The sequence below is a fragment of the Nicotiana tabacum genome, chromosome 21, assembly GCF_000715075.1.
Source record: "Nicotiana tabacum cultivar K326 chromosome 21, ASM71507v2, whole genome shotgun sequence".
NCBI classification, from domain to species: Eukaryota; Viridiplantae; Streptophyta; class Magnoliopsida; order Solanales; family Solanaceae; genus Nicotiana; species Nicotiana tabacum.
The window spans coordinates 37,623,856-37,644,794 of NC_134100.1; the positions used below are offsets into that span (position 1 = coordinate 37,623,856).

General features: G+C 37.6%; 2 protein-coding genes across 5 annotated transcripts; one reads left to right on the plus strand and one right to left on the minus strand.

Annotated features, from left to right (window-relative positions):
• The first annotated feature begins 947 nt into the window (after window positions 1-947).
• LOC107803077 (plastidial pyruvate kinase 4, chloroplastic-like) lies at window positions 948-6,834 on the plus strand. 3 transcript variants are annotated; one of them, XM_016626678.2, is made up of 6 exons: window positions 948-1,125; window positions 2,081-2,179; window positions 2,420-2,847; window positions 3,369-5,018; window positions 6,157-6,302; window positions 6,523-6,834. In XM_016626678.2, the coding sequence occupies exons 2-5, from the start codon at window positions 2,129-2,131 to the stop codon at window positions 6,290-6,292; spliced, it is 2,265 nt and encodes a 754-aa protein (XP_016482164.2). In that variant the 5' UTR covers window positions 948-1,125; window positions 2,081-2,128; the 3' UTR covers window positions 6,293-6,302; window positions 6,523-6,834. The 3 variants fall into 3 exon arrangements, with proteins under 3 accessions (XP_016482164.2, XP_016482162.2, XP_016482163.2); XM_016626676.2 differs by having other exon boundaries at window positions 6,157-6,834; XM_016626677.2 differs by lacking the exon at window positions 948-1,125 and adding an exon at window positions 1,863-2,002 and having other exon boundaries at window positions 6,157-6,834.
• Window positions 6,835-8,329: 1,495 nt separating this feature from the next.
• On the minus strand, window positions 8,330-19,732 carry LOC107803078 (cyclic nucleotide-gated ion channel 1). Of its 2 annotated transcripts, XM_075242163.1 has the most exons (10): window positions 19,461-19,732; window positions 19,331-19,372; window positions 19,201-19,243; window positions 18,506-18,657; window positions 17,526-18,078; window positions 17,029-17,241; window positions 16,398-16,681; window positions 12,859-12,970; window positions 12,157-12,393; window positions 8,330-9,223 (listed from the first exon to the last, which is right to left on the minus strand). In XM_075242163.1, exons 4-10 carry the CDS (start codon window positions 18,532-18,534, stop codon window positions 8,525-8,527), a joined length of 2,127 nt encoding a protein of 708 aa, XP_075098264.1. In that variant the 5' UTR covers window positions 18,535-18,657; window positions 19,201-19,243; window positions 19,331-19,372; window positions 19,461-19,732; the 3' UTR covers window positions 8,330-8,524. The 2 variants fall into 2 exon arrangements, with proteins under 2 accessions (XP_075098264.1, XP_016482166.1); XM_016626680.2 differs by having other exon boundaries at window positions 19,201-19,725.
• Window positions 19,733-20,939: the final 1,207 nt, after the last annotated feature.

Consider the following 20,939-nt stretch of genomic DNA (forward strand, 5'->3'; position numbering starts at 1 on the left):
AGCTTGTTTGTACTATCTTCGGAACTCGTCTCAAAGTCTCACTTCGGTCGCTTACCATTCGAATTCGATCAAACGTACGAAGGCCGAAATTTATTTCAAACTGTATACAATCGGTACTTTGGGATATTCTTTATGGGGTTCATTTATTTCTTTCCGTTAACACTAGCATCTTCCTGACAACATTCCTAAACCTTGTCACCTCGTCTTTCATAGGACGGATCCTTAACACTGTACATTTTTTAAACTTTCTTTCGAGCTACTTTCATTCCATCACAGACAATTAGTGTTGTTACAAAAGCATTCATTCTGTTGTGGATGCCAATCGTTCACAAAATAGGGAGGGGAGGGTGTCATATATAGTTGGTTTGGAATTGATAAAACTTCTACATAGTCCATCCGTATATTTGTATAAAAAGGGAGTCATATATAGTTGTAGTTGCAGCCTATGTTTTTGACATTTGACAAACTTTTCGGTAAATTAATTAGGACTAGTAATGCAGTCTGAGTTAACCAAATTTTCAACATAGTTGCATTCATCTTGATCTTTAAATAAATAATTTCTCAGTTCAATTCGTGTTTTTTCCTTGTCAAATTTTGACACATGAAACAGCTTTTTTAATTGTCAAAACTGATGGCACTAATTATTTTACATCAATCATATCGTCGAGTAGGAAAATAAGACAAAGTACTCGTTCCGTCACAATTTATGTGAACATATTTAATTGGATACGGAGTTTAAGAAAAAATAAAATTTTTAAATTTATGGTCCTAAACAAGTCAAAATGGGGCCCAGAGTATTTGTGTGGTTATAAAATTTTCTTATTAAGGATAGAATTGAATGTTTAAGCTAAATTGTTTCTAAATTTAAAAATAAATTTTTTTTTTTTTAAACGGATAAAAAAAAAATTCACTTAAAGTATAAAAAGAAGAACAAATTTGTGGCACACATTGATGCCGTATAGCTGGTGGAGTAAATAAACTAAATGGGGCCGAAGAATCTTTGATCTGCCTACACTGAATCTGGCACGCGCCCTCCACACTCCCCTGTCAAGTATCACCCTTCTTTTAACTTCTCTCTCCTCACATTTCTTCTTTTTATCTCCACACTTCCCAAACCCTTCCCTGGTAATTTCTCTTCACCTTTCTGCAAAATCTTTAATATTTTTATGTACCCCTTTTTCCTTTCCTCTGTAAATTTCTTTTACAAGATTTCATTTTGAATTTCTTTTTGTTCTTCTTGGCATGTGTTAATCTTCGTATTCTGTGCTTGCCTTTGGTTGTTTTAGCTAAACTAACGTGCCATAGGAGAACAAAGTGTTCCTTTAATATAATTAGCATCATAGAAACAATGGTGATTTTGCAAAAATTTTATGGTGGTTATGTGTCTTCATCTAAAGTTTTGGGGTTGTGGGGTGGGTATATGGACTCAAGATTATACTATCTTGGCTATTGAAACTAGAGGAAATTAGGGAAAAGTAATTCTTCTTTTTTACTTCCTCTTTTTGGTTTAACATGTGGGCGGACTTACGTGTAAAGTATTAAGACTTTTATTATTGATCGAGCAGATTTCAAGTTTGTGCTTTTAGAGTGCTATCCTTCATTTCATTTCTTAGAGCCTATTTGGATGAACTAATTTCAAGCCTTTGGAAAGATAGGAAATTATAACAATACAACCCCAGTGACAAAATGTATGATTTTAATTGTAAAAAAATAATTTATAATGCATCTCTAATAGCTGATCGACTAAGAACGGAAGTTTTCAAATGACATCTAAAAATCAAAATTGAAAATGGTCACAAAAATGAGTAGCTGTTGATGTGGAGAGATGCTATTCGTGTTGAGTAGCTGTTGATGTGGAGAGATGCTATTCGTGTTTACTTGAACAGGCTAAATATAATTTGTGTGTGCAAATAGATGGACTTCAATTCATTTGCATTCAAGTGGAGCTTTAAGGCTTTAGTTATTGTGCTATTTTCCGGTTCCTCTATAAGAAAAGAAAAATGTAATGCATTTCTCACATTTAGTTGTTAAATGTACCTGCGAGCTTTCAAGTCTAAAGTGCTCTCCTTGTACTCTGCAGATTCTCATTTGCCTTCTGCCTGTGGACTTTATCGGTGTCTGTCTCTAGATGTTGGGTGGTGTAACTTCTGTTTCCATGTTCACCAATCAAACTGCTAATGTAAGTAATCCTCTTGCGGCAAGGATACTCATATAGCACAATGTTTAGTTCAAGTGTCAGAAATGAACTTGTGTTGGATTTTGTGTACCTTGTGCTAACTACTGCTAGTTAAAGTTTATCACTCTCCTTTGGTATCTGTTAGGCTATGTTCTCCATGGTTCGGTCCCTAATTTTTCATTGTTCTATTCTAGCTTCGCTCTTTTGTAACATTGCTTAACGTTCTTATCTTCTCTTCTGCAGGGCTTTCAAATTGCTTCTTTTTTGTTTGTTAGATCTTCCAACCTGTCCAAGAAGTACTCAATTCCACAACCTTTTTTCAAAATTCCTGGCATTAGGGAACATATTTTCCAATTTGTAGCCAGTAATAATGGAAGCCTTGCCAGAAAGAACATTGTCTTTGCTATTCCAAATGGAAAGGACGATGCTGAAAAAGAAGGTTCAGATTACTATATTGATTATCCAGTTGCCGTTGATCGGAAACAAGATAAGAATTCTTGTGCGCCAGAGATGGAAACAACTTTTTCCTTGTTGCCATGTGGTGAGGGTACTCCTAAAAGTAATGAGATCAATGGTAAGGAAGATGGCTTACTTGCTAAGCTGATTGCTGTTCATTTGCATGTACTGGCAATGGAACAATGGAACGCCTCCAAACTTAAAATGTCCCACAAGTATGTTCTCTTTTAATTTTTTTTATAAATATTTTCCTTTTCAGTGAAGGTGATAAGAAGTATGTCCATTTCTATTGTGAGATAATAAAGGCCTGTTTACCCTCACTTTTTGTCCTCTCTCAGACTCCCAAAGAAGAAATACCAGCAGATAAAGTTATCATTTCTGTGAAATAACAACATAAATTGAAACATGTAGGAAGCGCGTGGTTGAAAGATCTAATGGAAGGCTATTGATATGTGATGAGAACATAGCTAGCATGGAGGATTTAGCCAGTAGAATACAGACACATAATCAATATGTGTTCTTCCTTTTTATTGATGAAGTTTTTTGGTTTACTTAAGTACTTTCATTTACTGTATCTTGAGTGTTTTAAAATAAACTTGAATCATTACGCATAATGATTGAGAGTGGTTACACTGAATACCTGCTCTGTATCAGCTTTTCCACCAGCAATTCTACTGCGATTTTCCCTGCTTGATCATATATTCTTGCAACTAACTTGAGATTCCATGAATGACAGAAATTACTTGGTCAGTGCGACAAACCTAATTCATTATTTGGCATTGAAAAGCCTTGACGTAGAGCAGCTTGAAGAAGAACTTTCTTCCATTGGTCTCCTGAATTTAGACACAATTAATCAACATGTTCTTGCAAGTCTTTCTGCAGGCATCCGGCTGTTAGATAACTTGAAATATGATTCTTCAAGTCGTAGTGTCTCATATAGTGAAGGAATCTCTTCAACCAAAAGTCTGGACAAACAAATCAACGGGGAATTTTCTATTAGTACACTAAGGAGGAGGGCATCCCATACTGGAGACCTGTTATTGGGCAGATTGCCAGAGAAGAGAAAAACTCATATCATGGTAACAGTGGGCCAAGAAGCTATAGAAAGTGAAACACTAGTGAAAGATCTTCTAAATGCTGGAACTACAATTGTTCGTATCAACTGTGCCCATGGAAGCCCTGAAATTTGGAGTGAGATCATCAGAAGGGTGAAAAGAAGCTCTCAAATCCTTGAAAAGCCTTGTCTAGTTCTCATGGACTTAGCTGGGCCCAAGCTTCGAACTGGAACGCTGCAGCCCGGTCCATGTGTCTTGAAAATATCTCCCAAGAAGAATGCTTATGGTCAAGTGATATGTCCTGCCCTAGTTTGGCTCTCAAGCCCAGGAGCTGGTTCTCCACCTGCCCATGTATCCCCTGATGCTGTTCTACATGTGGACGGTGAAGAACTTCTTAGTAAGCTGGAGCCGAATGATGTTGTGACATTATCTGATGCTCGTGGAAAACAAAGGACACTGAAGATCTTAAGCAAGTATCCTGTTTTCTCCGGCATTGGATTTATGGCTGAATGCAGCAAGACTGCTTATGTCAAGTCAGGTGCAAAATTGTTTATCAAGGACAAGAGAAAGAAATTTTCAGCTGGACATGTAGTAAACATTCCTCCTCTCAAGCAATTTATCAGATTAAGGGTTGGTGACTTGCTGTCTATATCACGAGATAGTCAAAATGAAGAAAACAAGTTGAAGTATTCTTCCACTGGTGCTCACAGGATAACCTGCTCATCTGGATATGTTTTTGATTCAGTGAAGCCCGGGGAACCAATTTCTTTTGATGATGGGAAGATATGGGGTATTATTAAAGCAACTAGCACTTCCGAAATTGTTGTATCAATCACCCATGCAAGTCCTACAGGTAGTAAACTTGGGTCAGAGAAGTCCATAAATATTCCACGGAGCAATATTCGGTATGAAGGCCTCACTTTAAAGGACCTTATAGATCTCGACTTTGTGGCCGACCATGCAAACATGGTGGGGGTATCATTTGTCCGAGATGTCAGTGACATTCTACTGTTGTGCCAAGAACTTGAGAAGCGGAAAAGAGGGGACTTGGGGGTTGTTTTAAAGATTGAGACAAAAGGAGGATTTGAGAGATTGCCGCTCCTACTACTGGAGGCAATGAAAATGCCAAATCCTTTAGGCATCATGATTGCCAGAGGAGATCTTGCTGTAGAGTGTGGATGGGAAAACATGGCATATATACAGGAGGAGATAATCTCCGTCTGCAAAGCTGCTCATGTTCCTGTCATTTGGGCAACACAGGTCCTGGAGTCGCTCGTCAAGTATGGGGTGCCCACTAGAGCTGAGCTTACTGATGTGGCAGACGGAATGAGGTCAGTAGTCTCTTTGCCTCTGTGTGTGTGTGCGTGTGTGAGTGCATTTTGATTCCCATCTTTCCTTTTTGGGTTTTGAGGAGTTGAGTCGGGAGTCGAGGAGGTTATAGTCTGGCTGCTTCTTTATTTTCTCTATATACTTAAATGGAGTTTAACAAGTGCTGGAACTTCTAACATTAAAACGTGACATAACTTATCAAGTGAAAAACTTGAATGCACTTTTCTTGATCAATTATTTCTCAAAGAAGTGAAATTCGCTCAGCACATATGCATAAGTTTTAACTAGTTTTGAGGCGTGGAAACTTGTGAATGCGCGGATATACTTGTCAATAGTAGGTGGAGTGTACATGGAGAAAGATAAAACGCATCTTCTACTGGAAATATACTTGAGGCTGAGATTATATACAATATTAAAAGCTATAAAGGAACCAAGTACAGAGAGAAATAGTTGTCCCAATAACTCATGTATAGCCCAAAAATTGTATGCTTATAACTAATCTTTGAAACGGAGTTATTTAGAAATTGATGCCAAATAATCGGCAAAGATCTTGAATGTTTTAAAAATCAACTGTGATCACATTTATTCCTAGTTAATAAGCATCTCTGTGTGTGTGTTGGGGGGGGGGGGGGGCTTGAGGGGGGTAACAAGGAGTCCCTTCTTCATTTGAGGAACCATCTATAATATGTCAATTAAAAGTCAAAGAATGAGTATTAATTGGATGATGGAAATAACCATGGAGATATATGGGGCTGGTATGTCTAACTTTGTAAGAGTAAATTTGCTTTTTGTTGATCTTGGACCCCTTTTGCTTAAAACTGGTATTTGGAAGGACCAGTTTGTGGACTGAGATATTGGACTGGTGTTGAGTAGGACTTACTAGCTCATATACAATCAACAAAGAGACTTTTCCCTTAAATCAGTTAACCAATGGTGTTGATAAAGAAATAAATGCCCTTGTCTAACCACTTATCCTCAAACCAACTTTGCCTGCCTAACCCCAAAATCCTCCAAATAATCTCAAATAGGTGCTGTTGTTAACTCGTATTAGAACTGTAGTAGAAACTCGACCTTTCCTCCATTTTCCTGTGAATGTTTTTCGATAGCACGACCCATGTTTAATCCGTTTTCTTATTGCAGGACAAGTTGTATCATGTTGAACAAGGGTAAATGCATTGTGGAAGCTGTTGCTTTCTTACACAGAATATTGAGCGATCACTCCATGAAGCCAAATGCGGAATTTAAGCCTCTTGCTTTATCCAGCCATGACTCTTAGTGCTTTGACCGTACGAGTAGCTGCTGATATATTCTCCCCACTCGTATACATCAATATTAAGCGAAACCAAACAATTAGTAGTAGTTTACAATCCTATTATCTTAACAGTTGAAGAACCATGTGAGACCAGTGTTCAAATCTAAACTAAGACAAAAATACGAAGTGATCTCTTTGTTTTCCCAAATCTTTGGAGGTACTGCTAATGTAATTCTTGGTGCTTGTACTTGTAGAAGGTGGCATGTAACTGGTGAAATAGTCGAAGTATGCGCAAGCTGGCCGAACACCGATGTTATCAAGACTTCTTCCTAACGGCACACTGTATATAATCTTGAGATGGCCAATGTGAACAGTAAGTGGTATCTGTTGATGAAATGCCATTGCATGGAACTGAGGAATGGGCGGATGCTTAAACATAGGTGGATGTGGGACACAGAAAGAATAGATTCAGGTGCTCCTGAGTCAAGAGACTCTTCTCCCTAAGTAGCATTTTTGTAAAAAGTGATTTTTTGTTTTTTAGAGATGCCCTTGATGATTCAGATCTACCCCTTGCATCTTCATCCTTTTGAAAGCCAAGACCATTCTTTTAGATCTGCATTAGTCCTATTTCAGGTGCAATGCCTCTTCAGCTTTTTTCAAACTTGATGGTCAAGTTCCCTGCGACTTCCATAAATACGTTGGGAAAGCAAGAGAATGCTTTGCGTTTTCTTATGCATGTACATCACACCTCCTATGGTTGTTACCAAAGCTCCGAGTGAACCCAAAATGGGCCATGGACTTGGATCTACCAAGTGATACATTAAAAAGAAAGCCTGTTGCACATTATGGAGGGACAAAAATCCATAGGTACTACCAATAAAAAAGTAACATCACAATGATAAAAAAAAATATTCTGATCTGGGGCTCAAGATAAATGGCTTATTCCTAGTAATTTCATTGGTAACCCAGTTGAAGTCACACGGGAAGCATTAGGTTGACATCAGGTGTAACTCAGCAGTCAGCAGCAAGCCCGGTCAAAACAGATGATATTGCTTGTTAACTCTTTCTATCTGGTGAAAGACTTCTGGGGTAGATAGTACTTAAAAAACCAATTAGTCATATTCTAAAGAGCAATCGCCATCAGCCTTTTTCCACAGTTAAAAAGAATATGAAAAAGGAACTTTGCATGTGTTAATTTGTTGATGTTGTGCAAAGAATATGAAAAAGGAAATTTGCATGTGCGAATTTGTTGTGCATCCGTAGTTCTGATAAAGAAAGGAGATTTAAGTTAGTTGACGATCAACATAAAATTAATTAATTTATTAGGCAAATCGACAACAGTGAATACATAGAGACATGCACCGGGAATAAAAGAGGTCCAGATGGAGCAAAATGTGAGGGTTTGTATATGATACACCTCAAGGAACACCAAAGTCATTCACAAGATCTCAAGCCAAGGAGCTTCACCAAGCATTGGGATATCTTGGAAGCATTGGACCCTTGGAGGCATACATTATGTTGAGAGTGGAGATCTTGGAGGAGCATAGAGACATGGATGGTGACCACGTGGAAGGCCATGCCTACATGGATGGTGATAGGCGCACATGTGTGCCCCCTTGATGACTTGGATGCAAGCATGTGGACCTTGGACATGCTTGCCATGATTGGAGACTTAGGTTATAAGATTTCCCTTGTGGGCATAGTAATTATTAGTTAGACCCATTAGGGGTACTTATGTCTTTCTTACCTTATTTGGACCTAATATAAATAACATATGATGGGGTTATTTATAGTTTAGCTTATCTTTTAATATTGAAGAATTGTGAGGAGCATGTGTTTCCAACTTATTGATTCAAACTCTTGCAAGGTGTATTCACAAGAGTAATCCTATAGTTTAGGTTTACTAAGTATTATAATTTGTTGGGTAATTGATTATTTCAATTATTTGACAATTACTTCTTTGTTGGGTCTTCTCAATTTCTATCATGTCTTTAATTTCTTCAATTCCGTACTTAGATTCGTATCAGTATAATTGACCATAATTGGCTTGGAATTGAGGTATTTATTGTTGTGGATTCTATAATAATCTGGTAAAATGGTAGACATCATTTCTTTTGTACAAATACAATTGCTTTCTTTCCATCAAGCCTCGAGGCTTGACGAAATTGCCAATATATGTATTATACACAAAAACGTGGCTAAAAATGCACTCAATCATTTACAACAAGACCACGTACTACAATTAACTAATGGCAGTTATTTATCTTCTGCAGTAAAATCTGGCTCTGTTGGCTTCTGAAGCAGAATGGGTGATATCCTGTCTGGCACCCTTGCTTTCTTTGCAGTATTGCGCCGCAAAGCACGGAGTGCATTAGCAGCAAATCTTGATGCATAAAAGGTAGCACCCAAACTTGGTGAACTGCCACCTTCATTTGCCAATGCATCTTGCAACCTGTTTTCTTCTTCACGAAGAGACTCTTCTACCTTCTTCCTGCAATAACTCCGCCATGCTGCTTGTATGAAGCAAGCTGCCCAAGTTCTCCATTGGCCTGAGTAAAACCTGAAAGTGTGGCGGAGCTGCTTACTGTGAAGTCGTCGGAACTGAGAGGCTACAAGCTTTAAATCATCAGCCACTAAAGCAAATGCTTCAACTTCTGAGAGTGCTTGGGCAGTTCTAGTTGAGATTGGTAGGTTAGTTGACGAATTAGGGTCAAGAGCCCAAGTAAGTAGCTCCTCTCCACAAAAATCACCAGCTTTTAGATGCTCAGAGTTAAAAAAACCTGTCCTCCCTCCATTAGTGGTTACAGACAGTAGTTTGCCCCTCATTACAAACAGCATCGCATCAACTGGATCACCTTCACGAACAATGAAGCTGTCCTTGGTGAATAGCACTGGCTTCAGATGGTCGCATAATGCATCTAAGAGTTGTTCATCCATTTTTTCAAACATTGGCACCTTAAAATATTCATGCATAATCAAAATCAAGAACAAATAAACAGATCATAAGAACAGAAAACAGCAATCTTTTGACTATACTACTCTTAGAAAAACTCACTTTTTATATATAAAAAGTCATCTAAGATATGATGCCAACCATTAGAGGGGAATAAATCACATTTGTAATGACCCAACCGGTCATTTTGACTTTTAGAACTCCCTTCCCTAAAATAAAACTTTCCGTATGTGCTTTTAATGATTTATGACTTGCGGGGATGGTTGGTTCGGGATTTGGAAGTGTTTGGGTTGAAATCGGAACACTTGGTTCCTTAAGTTGGCTTTAAAAGGCCAAGTTTGACTTCGGTCAACATTTTGAGAAAACGACCCCGGAATAGAATTTTAACGATTCCAACAGCTCTGTATGGTGATTTTGGACTTAGGAGCGTGTTCGGAATTTTATTTGGAAGTCCGTAGTTAAATTAGGTTTGAAATGGCTAAAATAAGAATTTAAGTTTGGAAGTTTGACCAGGGAGTTGGCTTTTTGATATCGGGGTCGGAATCCAGTTCCGAAAATTTTCATAGCTCTGTTACGTCATTTATGACTTGTGTGCAAAATTTGAGGTCAATCGGACTTGATTTGATAAGTTTCGACATCGAATGTAGAAGTTGAAAATTCTAAGTTTCATTGAGCTTGAATTGGAACATATTTCGCGGTTTTAGCGTCGTTTTAGGTGATTTGAGGTTTCAAATAAGTTCGTATGATGTTTTAGGACTTGTTGGTACCTCGGGTGAGTTTCGGATGGTTAACGAATCGAGCCCAGGGTCGACGGCCTGAGTCAAAGCTAGGGACGAGGCTCAGTATCGAAGCCACAATCGAAGGTCCAGCTCGAGGGCCATGATCAAAGGCAAGGCTCGACGGCCAGGATCGAGACACAAGATCGAGGGTCACAATCGAAGGCTCAGGCTCGATGCCATGATCGAAGGACCAGGCTCGATGCCATAATCGAGGCCATGACCGAGGTCCAGGCTCGAGCCTGTGATCGAAGCCACGATCGAGGCCTAGGCTCGAGGGCCATGATCGAAGCCACGATCGAGGCCCAATTCGATGCCCAGTTTCGAAGGCTGCCTGGGCAGAATTATAAAAGAGGGCATTCATCCCATTCACCATTTTTAACAAATTGGAGCTTGAGCAGAGGCGATTTTGGATAGATTTTCAAGGAAAAGCATTGGGGGTAAGTGATTCTAACCCGGATTTAGTCTATATACATAAATATATCATTGTTTTCACCATTTAATTAGTGTTTTGAGATTGAAATTTGAAATTTTTTTGAAATCTCATAGAAACGAATTTTCAAGATTTCGGTATCGATTCGGAGTCGGATTTGAGTGAAACTAGTGTGGTTGGACTCGTAATTGAATAGGTTGTCGGATTTCGTAACTTTCTCCGGATTTCGAGACGTGGGCCCCACAGACGAAATTTTAATTAATTTCGGATTTTTATTGAAAAATGTAGTATTTTCTTATGAAATTGATTCCTATAATTGTTAGTGATTGTATCGAATTATTCTTGGCTAGATTCAAGCCAGACAGAGTTGGATAATCGTGGAAAAGGCCTTCTAGTGGATTAAATTGGAGCAAGACGAGGTAAGTCTCTTGTCTAATCTTGTGAGGGGGAAATTACCTCATAGGTGATTAAAATTAAATAATTGTTGCTAATTGTGGGGGCTACGTACGCACGAGGTGACGAGAGTCCGTGCGTAGCTACTATTAATGCTAAAGTCTAGGTAGTTTAGAACTCAAAGCATGAATTATTTGTGTAAATTGTATTCTTTGTTTAATTAATATTATTTGATATATATATATTGTGAATTGTTAGATAAAAAATATTAAAGGATGAAAATCTCATATACTTAATTTTTTGTTTAAATTAATTAATCATCTAATTGATAAGAGAAATTGTTCTTCCTCCTGAATTTATCTTTATAATAAATATACTCTCATTCCGGAGGTACATAAAAAAATGTCTTCCTTTCTTGTGGAGCGGGCCGAACGCCTCGGCAGGATAGATGCATCTATGGATCGTGCCGCACGTCCCTCGGCAGTGTACACGAAACTCTGGATCGGGCCGTACGACCTCGGCAAAAATCGTGCTTGATAATAATAATTACACGATACTTGGACAGTTTATTGCAGCTTGTAAAGCTATTTGATAAATTGAAAATTTATTAAAATTGAATTGCAGCTTGTATAGCTATTTGATAAATTGAATTTTTTTATTGAAATCGAAAGATTTAATTAATAGATTGAAAATTGTTGCATTTGAAGTATTTTTTTTATTATTATTTTTGCTAATTGAATAAAATTAGTATTAACTCTGTGAGTCATGCTGATTTGAATAATTATAATTTATGTCATTTATTATTGTTGACCTTTAGTGAGTGTCAAAGTCGATCATCTCGTCTCTACCACTTCGAGATTAGGCTTGATACTTACTGGGTACACGTTGTTTACGTACTCATGCTACACTTGCTTCACTTTTTGTGCAGGATCTGAGACAGATACTAGTGGAGGACCTATCATCGCACATCCTCGTTATCCAGGGGCGTAGTGGTGAGCTGCCTTTCTGTGCCGTCCTGCAGCTACCAGTGCCTCTTCTTGTAGTTTTAATTCTGTCTATTTTCATTTCAGACAGTATTTGGAGTTTTGTATAATCTACTAGATGCTCATACACTTGTGACACCAGGTCTTGGCACACACATTGGTAGAATTTGGTGTAATATTATTTTTCTTGGATTTAAATTTTATCGATATATGTTTAATTTATTAGTTGGCTTGCCTAGCTGTAGTGTTGGGCGCCATCACGGCCTATAGGTGAAATTGGGTCGTGACAACATCTGTATTTGCAAAATAAGGGTGAACCACAGTCAAAGAGCAGGAGTGACAAAACTTACTCTCATGAGCAAAGCTAAACAAAGATGACGCTTTATATCTCTCCTGAGGTCTTTCGGAAGGTTGTGAATCAGATTCTCTTCATCAACACCCCTAGTTTCCTGCCACCTGTATTGCTCATAGTGCCTAATCCGCTCTCTGAGGTTCTCAGGGAGCAACCGATGTGACATCCACTGTTCTGCATCTCGTCTTTTCACCCTCATCTCCTCTAATCTTAATGTTGAGGATTGCAGACATGTCTATCACATACAAGTATATTAGTTGATTAGAGCCTGGGATGAAAATTTTCAAGTTTGACGACTGAGTAAAATGACACTGTTTCAAGAAGCCCTAAATCCCTGCACCCATCATTTAATAATGCAACTGATTCACACTTCACAGCCCATGTTTATTCCAAAAAGACGTTTCTACTGGGCATCATGGCCTACCATAAGGTTGACAAAATCGCAGTCCATGAGGTTGTTTATACACATAAGACGTACCAAAAACCTTAGTAAGTCAACGATAATTTTTTTTTTCAATTAAACTAATTTAAATAGGTTGTGACATGACAGAGAAAGGAGGTGCCACCAGAATGAGAACTTTGCCATATAAGTTTTATTTCTTGAGATAAAATCTTGGATAGCTATTATTTTGAATTGTACTGTCAAATGCCGGCTTTAGAACTTCCAGAACAGTGTGAAAAACTAAGAACCAAAAACTACCTGCATATTGCCAATGAGAAAGGCAAATAGCACCAGGCCAGCGATGGAAATGAAAACTGCAAAGCAAATTTCCCAGATGAAGGTACTTGTTTGGAGGTTTTGACCAAGGGAACTGCAAAATAAAGGAGCAAGGTTTTTGGTTAGAATAACCACAGACAGAAAACTCAATGAAAGTGAACCTTTTAAGACACAACTCAAAATTCTATTAACAGGACATCCACAGCTATCCTAGTCAGGAAAGTAAATTATCACCATTTATTTAAAAAAAAAAAAAAAAAAAAGCTAAACATATCAGAAATGCCTACTGGATATGTCAACAAGGCTGAAAAGAGACACAGTAAAGAAATTAATCCTTTGGCAGTGCATCAAGTTTTCGGAGATTCTTTTAACCTTATCGACCTCAATGGAAGAGCCTTTGCTTAGTTTCTTTTCCAAAGCCAAATTTGGATTAGAGATACACTACTAGGTGTGGGCATTATTTGGTTTTAACCCAAAGAAACAGACTGAACAGAAAAAATTTGATATTTCCAGTTCAATATCTTTTGGGTTATTCTTCAGTTTAACATTAAAAGAGAATTGGGAAAATACATAAGATGCACCCTGAACTTGTCCCCAAAAGTCAGTTTCCAACTCAACCTTTACGGGCGTTCCTTTTCCACCCTATACTTGTCCGAAATGAATTTAATGCCTCCCCGAAAGATGACGTGGCAAAGAGAAAAAAAGAATCTTCTTAAACGCGAATGAAGAGCCAAAAAAAAGGTTTAAAACTCATTAAATTGTACACGTGTCAAATATTTATTGGACATTATGTATCTAATACACTTAATTAGCCGTGACCCTCTTTTCTTTTCTTTTTTCTTTCTTTTTCTTTTTCCATTTCTTTCCCCAACTTTTCTTGTCTCTCCTCCTTTTATTTTTCTATCAGCAAAACCTCCATTGATGTCGATCCCCCTTCCTCTTCCTTACAGAAAATTAAGATGGAAAATTAATCAAAGAGTCACATTTGATTAATGAAAACCCATGAAAGGATTTACATGGAAAAACTCAATTAAACTATAAAATCCGATGTTGGCCGGAAAAATTCCTTCGACGCCGGCGAGCTTCCATTTTCTCTGGTCAAATTCCAATAACGTTCATATCTCTCTTTTCAACCCTTTTCCTCTTGGTATTACAATGCCAAAAATCTTAATTAACCTGAAAATTATTTATCTAAATTAAAAGTTTTTAATTGGGGTGAAGAGATTTTCAGAACAAATATAAGGAAAGAGATGCAAATTTATAAATAAAAAAAATAAGGAAAAGGAGTAAAATTTTTAAAAAAAAGTTAAAATCAAATTGAATCTGGTGTGGTAACATGTGGCCCAGACATAGGGAGAGTGTGCAACACCTTCCACTGTGCGACTGGTTGTATATGTCTCAAGGAGGTATTAAATTCACTTCAAACAAGTATAAGGTGGAAGAAGAACGTCCGTAAAGGTTAAGTTGGAAACTGACTTTTGGGAACAAGTTCAGGGTGCATTTTATGTATTTTCCCAAGAGATTTCAATTTTCAGTTTGGTTTTTCGTTTTCTGGAAAACAAAAATCTGTTTAACTGAAAATATGCGGCCAGAAGAACACGTGATAGGGTAGGTTTAGTCTGCTTTGAATATTAATGTCTACCCAACTGCCAGTAAAAGACTGATACAGAACATTAAAATAAGTATCTGATTGATAACCTTTTTCATTGGAAAGCAACAACAAAGATCTTCGAAAGAGAGCCAGAGATGAAAATGTTGTTTACTTAGTGTCTTTGTCTCTGCTGAGATTTGAACCGTTGTGCTCTTATTTGTTTAATGTTGTAGATATTTCTATTCAATTATTTATTGATTTAGCCTACCTCTTTTTTGTTGGTCCAATTTCTTTCAGAGAAAGAATAGACCAATTTTCTAAGTGTGAAAATTAGACTCAAACAGGAAAACCAAAATGAATCGAGGTTTTTTCTATTCTGTTTCAATTTACTTATAAACTAAGACCGAAAATAACCGAACCGAAAAAATGAAACCAAAACAAACAGTTATAAACCATCATTGTGCATGTCCTAGATGATATTGACATACAAGTTGAAACATCCCCCAACCCCTTGTTTACCAAATCCATCTCTCACTGTGTCTCCCCCCTCACCCCAAGAAAGAACCCCCTGTCCCTCACCTATGATTCCTCTCCTTCTTACCCTTGCTATTTTCCATCACCAGACTGAATTTTCTTGAATGGTATCTGTTGTAAACCTAAATAAATAGATAAAGTATCCTCTCTCTGAGGCTTAAAATTTCAGACAAGCTGGTCACCAAATTCAACATAATATCAACGGACTTGGTTTCAAGTCTCACCGTCATCCATCAACATAAATAGTTTCACGTGCTTAGTCCCAAAAAACAAAAAAAGAATTAGCCAATATGTGACAGGACGTATTGCACACCTAAATTAATAGGAGTAACTAACAATATCCTCCCTCTAATAGTTTGAGCTATTAGATGAGATGGTCACAAAATTCAACATTATAAAACCAATAAAAACCAACCGAGTGATCTAGCATCGCAAAGTCCAAAATGCTCAAGCTACGCATACACTATTCTACAAAGGAGTTTCTTTCTATTGTTGCTTGAACTTTTAATAGATGGTTAGTAGTCACCAGGGGCGGATCTATTAAGGAGGAAAGGGATGGCACGCACCCCCAAACCTCGGCCGAAATGTTGTAATTATATGTATACATACAGACAAAGTTGCCAAATAGAATTAAGTGGCACCCAGCTCAGCAAAATGGTGTTGGGTGCCGCTGGCAAAGGTTCTGGTTTGTCTCCCAAGCGACGGGAGTTCGATCCTAGCCTTAAGCACATTAATATTTTTTCCATCTCATGCATTTAGGACAAACTGGAGACCATGTTGTTTTTTCTTTCTTTTTCTTTACTATCTATTGACTATTTACATTTAATTAATTCTTCTCTGCTTTTATCTTTTATTAATTCTTGGTAACTTTATCTTTCTTCTTCTATAAGTTATAAAAGTTTCTTCCTTCCAAAAACCTTCTCTTTCCCATCTTGTAGAATCATTTTTCAAGAATAATTCTTCTTAATTTATGCTATCAAAATACATAAAAGTCTATACACTCTATTTCAACTTCACACTATTTTCGCTTCGTATCTACTGTTATCATGTATCAATAGATAGTAGAAAACTGATTTTTTTTCTAGGAGAACACCTTCAATGTAATTATTTTTTCGTTTGATTGGTTTGTCCATATATAAATCCGATAAGACGAATAACCGACCCGAAATAAAAAATAGATCAAACTGACCCAATAAATATCCTATTTGGACCATGTAAATACAACACGTGTACATTAAAATTAGTGTGGCACCTGGAACCTCCAAATCCTAGATCCGCCTCTGGTAATCACTACATAGTACATGCAAATGTGGTTAAACAGAAAAACACTTGGGTATAAAGATCTAACCAACTTGTTTTTTAAAATGCATAAAAGAGGCACAGAGTGCAGGCCTACCTTAAATTTTGTAAACCCCACCAGAAACAATAAAAGAACTTCTGTGGAAAATCCATTGGTCCCACAACACCTGATTGGAGAGCGTCAAGGAATATCCCAAAATCAAATAGCGTTGCATTTGGTGTCTCTATAGGGCAGGAACTGTTCAGCAATGTTTTAAATTTTGTATGATCATCATCACAATACAATGAGGCATGATGACAGGGAGAAGAATTTCCACAAGCTTGTTTCCAACAAGTAGTTTCGCGTTCTATAGAAAACAGATACCAAAAGGCTCCAAGTACCTAAAGAGCACAAAGCCACTCAATTCTCAGTCTAATGAGTCCAAGATAGTATAGAATAGAGAATGATGTCACCGATAAAAAAAATACAATAGAGAATGATATAACTATTTCATAATACTACTGATATCTGCTGGCGTATCATAAGTTTATATGCCAGGAAAATCTAAGATGGCTGAAAATCCATAACTTTTATTTCTAAGATTCCAATTAGTCAAAATAACAAAATTTTAAAGGACACCTTTTAGATAGAATCAACCATAGGTAACTTTGGGTAACACAAATTTGAACAACAGAGTAGATAGTATACCATCCATCAGAATTGTAACTCAAGGTTATTGCAAGCTTACATGGCTGGCAAGCATATAAAGGAAGAGATTGAAAGCAGCTCCAGCCCATGCTGTTTCAGTGAGTATGCCAGATGTTCTTGTGACTTCCTTATATAAAGGATACACTCGAAGGACCCTTGGAATATATTGGAAAAAGACAACAGACTTCAGCAAATTCTTGGTATTCAAAGATCTTGAACCCCGCAACTTAGGAATTATAATTAAAATTACAACCTGAAAATACATAAAAGGATAAGAGTAAGCAACTGAACATAAATTTCTATTTACATAGGAAGTAGGTAAAAGCAAACATGCAATATAATAGGGAGATCTAAAGATACATGGAGCGCGAAAATGCTCCACATCATGAAAATCTATGATCTCCATGAGATACGATACATTGCCTGCTTGAACCAGAATAATCTTTTCACAAAATGTACCAACCATGAGTTATTAAAATGATAAGACTCTCTTCAATAGAAAGCCAAAGTAATGTTTTGAAGGGAAGTCACTTGCACCTGTGGTAGTGGTAGAACTGCAAGAATGTCGATCAAGAAGTAAGTGGATAAGTATCTCTTTGCTATCTCCCAAGCATCCTCAATTAAAACACCTCTTCCAAATACACGTGATGAAGGAGCAATGAAACCAGTTCGAAATTGAAGGGCAATATGAAGAAAGTAAAATATATCAGTAAAAGAACGCAAAACACTAGCTGTGACCTCCAACGTTCTGTCTAACCCCAGGCATTTGTTGTCGTTATCAATCACTGGAATATAAAGGAACAAAGGATCCAAGGAGATAGCAATTACACAGGATAATACAAATATTTTGTTCCACTTTTGAAGAAAAGGTCCTTGAGGATCAAGAATGTTCTTTTTGGATCCCAAGCTTTCTTCCACAAAACCACTTAAACTAGATTTTACAGCTTGTATAATGCCTTTGGCCCTCCATTTACCAGATTCCAAGCCATTATGTAATTCGTTGGAAGCTATTACAACTTTACTTCGGTGGACTCCACCTTTAGCATGAAAATTTCCCTCAGAGCTTTTCTCTGATTTCCAATCCTGAAACCTGCAAGGCGACCAATTTAAGTATTAAAAATACAAGTTGGCATTAAACATGTCAGCAAATTGGTGCAGTTATATAACATCTATACATATAGAAAACGAAAAAAGAGAATAGGCCATGCTAAAATTTACTTCGTTAAGCTTTTTCATAAATATCAAAGTTACCCATTTAAGTAACCAAACATAAATGTGCTTGGACTTCCCTCTTAATTTTCTGTTCTCATCCAATTTCAAATAGGTAAGGCTATGTAGGATTTCTATTGTTTCCCTCCAGGTCTAGAATTAGTCTATTTTCCACTTATAAACCTCTAAAATCTGTTCATTTGTGTTATTTACATTCAGAGAGAAACTACTAAAAGGTCTAACCTGGAAAAAGCATTTAGTGGATTGAGAGGAAAAAAGGGGATTGCACAGGTTCTCAGAAAACTGACCTCACAAACTCCGCTTGCCGGTGATTCATAACTTTAGCCAATGCATCAACCTGCTCAATGCGGAAGATTGACTTCCAGAATCATTCTAGTGGCAACAAGTTTCTTGATGAGAACTGTCTCGAGTAGCTCCACGAAGAGCTAAATACCATTCCCTGAAAACATTAGTATGCTTGTCTGTCAGATAACTACAGTTACCACCAAACAAACAAACAAAAAAATCCTTTTAAGACAGATTATCAAACAAAAGAAACTAAATGTTTTCGACGAAGTAACCAAATTCTTTAAGATGCATAAAGCTTTGTCACAAAAGTTTTTTAAATTAGGACATACACTAGTATTGTAAAGTCTAACTTATCCTTTTCATGAGAGAGGTAGATAAGTAGTTAAACAGGAAACCAATAACACATGAAATAAATATAGAAAAATAACTGGAAGTTAAAAATGAATTTGAGGTCAAAGGCATTGAATGCTGTAGAAAAAACAACAATAGTCAGTTGAAGACATCGTCGAAAATTTTGCAACCAGCAAATTTCTACATAAGGGCAGTGCCGCACCAAAATGCAATACCTTGATAAAAATAAAACATAATGAACTTGTCAAAGTTGTAACCCTCAATTCTAAATAAATTGGGGTCGACCAGATGAAATATTAATAAAATTGGCATTTGGCGATATTTAAGTTGGCTATCAGCTTACCAAACCTCCTCCTCTGACTGGAGTTGACCGAATTCAGCAAAATCTGAAAGCAGAAATCACTTAATTATCCGTGTGGAATGCTGATCTTAAGTTGAAAAGAAAGCGAAGCATGGGAGTGAAGAAAGCAAACCAAGTAAAGTGAGATTAACTATGTTCACGAAGAATCCACACTCTGTAACAGCAAGAAACAACTAATTTTTTAGAAAGCGAAGCGGATTTATGGTTCTGGTCTGATTTTGAATTGTAATTAAGATACATACTTGCAACTTGTCTGAGATTTCCTTTCTGGTTCATAGGAGAGAGAGAGAGAGAGAGAGAGAGAGAGAGAGAGATTAGTCGGGAGAGTCCACGGAAGTAGAGAGGATCCTGACAAAGCCTTTGTGAGTCCTACTCTTATTAGTTTTACCGGGACCCACTCGGTGGCTTTTCAAACCGGTATCAGCTGTCTCTGAAAACCACACAGGGCAACGTCCACCCCGGCGTTTGCCTAGGATTTTTCCTCGTTTCTTCTTTCTTCCTCTACTTATTACGTGTGTCATTTTCTTTAAACTACAGATATGTACCATCAATACTCAAATAATAATTACAAGTAACTATCAGTATTAGGCATAAATTGGTAATTTTTAAATTATGATAATTAATTGGTTATAACTGATAAAAATGAACAGAAAATACAACAACAACAACTCAGTAAGATCTCATAAGTGGGTTTGGGAGGGTAGTGTGTACGCAGACCTTACTCCTACCCGAGAGATAGAGAGTTTGTTTCCGAAAGACCCTCGGCTCAAGACGACAAAAAAAAATACTATATCAGTACCATCAACAGAAAAATCAAGAAATAATGATAGCAACATAAGAACTAGAAAATAGATGAAAAGCAATAACAATAACCAGTAAATAAAATCCGGCACAATGAAAATGGAGAATAGTGTGAACACAACATTAACCAATACCAGTCGGAGACACAACCCTATCAGACTAGCCTCAACTAGCTCCTAACCTACAACCCTAATGTGCGACCTCCACACCTTCCTATCAAGGGTCATGTACTCGAAAATCTGAAGCCACGTCATAGTCTGTCTGATCACCTCTCCCCAATACTTTTTAGGCTGCCATCTACCTCTTCTCGTACCCGCCAAAACCAACCGCTCACACCTCCTAATCGGGGCATCCGAGCTTCTCCTCCGTACGTGCCCGAACCATCTAAGCCTCGCTTCTCGCATCTTGGCATCCATAGGAGCCACACCCACCTTCTCCAGAATATCTTTATTCTGAATCTTATCCATCCTAGTGTGCCCGCACATCCACCTCAATATCCTCATGTCTGCTACTTTCATATTCTGGGTATGTGAGTTCTTAACTGGCCAACACTCAGCCCATACAATGTGGCCGGTCTAACCACCGTTCTATAAAACTTACCTTTGAGTATCGGTGGCACTTTTCTGTCACACAAGACACCAGATGCTAATCTCCATTTCATCCACCCCACCCCTATACGGTGTGTGACATCCTCGTTGATCTCCTCATCTCCCTGGATAACCGGCCCAAGGTACTTGAAACTGTCTCTCTTGGGGATGACCTACGATTCAAGCCTCACATCCATGCATGCTTCCCTCGGCTCCGCGCTGAACTTTCACTCCAGGTATTTCGTCTTAGTCCTGCTTAACTTGAAACCCTTAGACTCAAGGGCTTGTCTCCAAACCTACAGCCTCGCGTCTCATCTATCAGCACTATGTCAT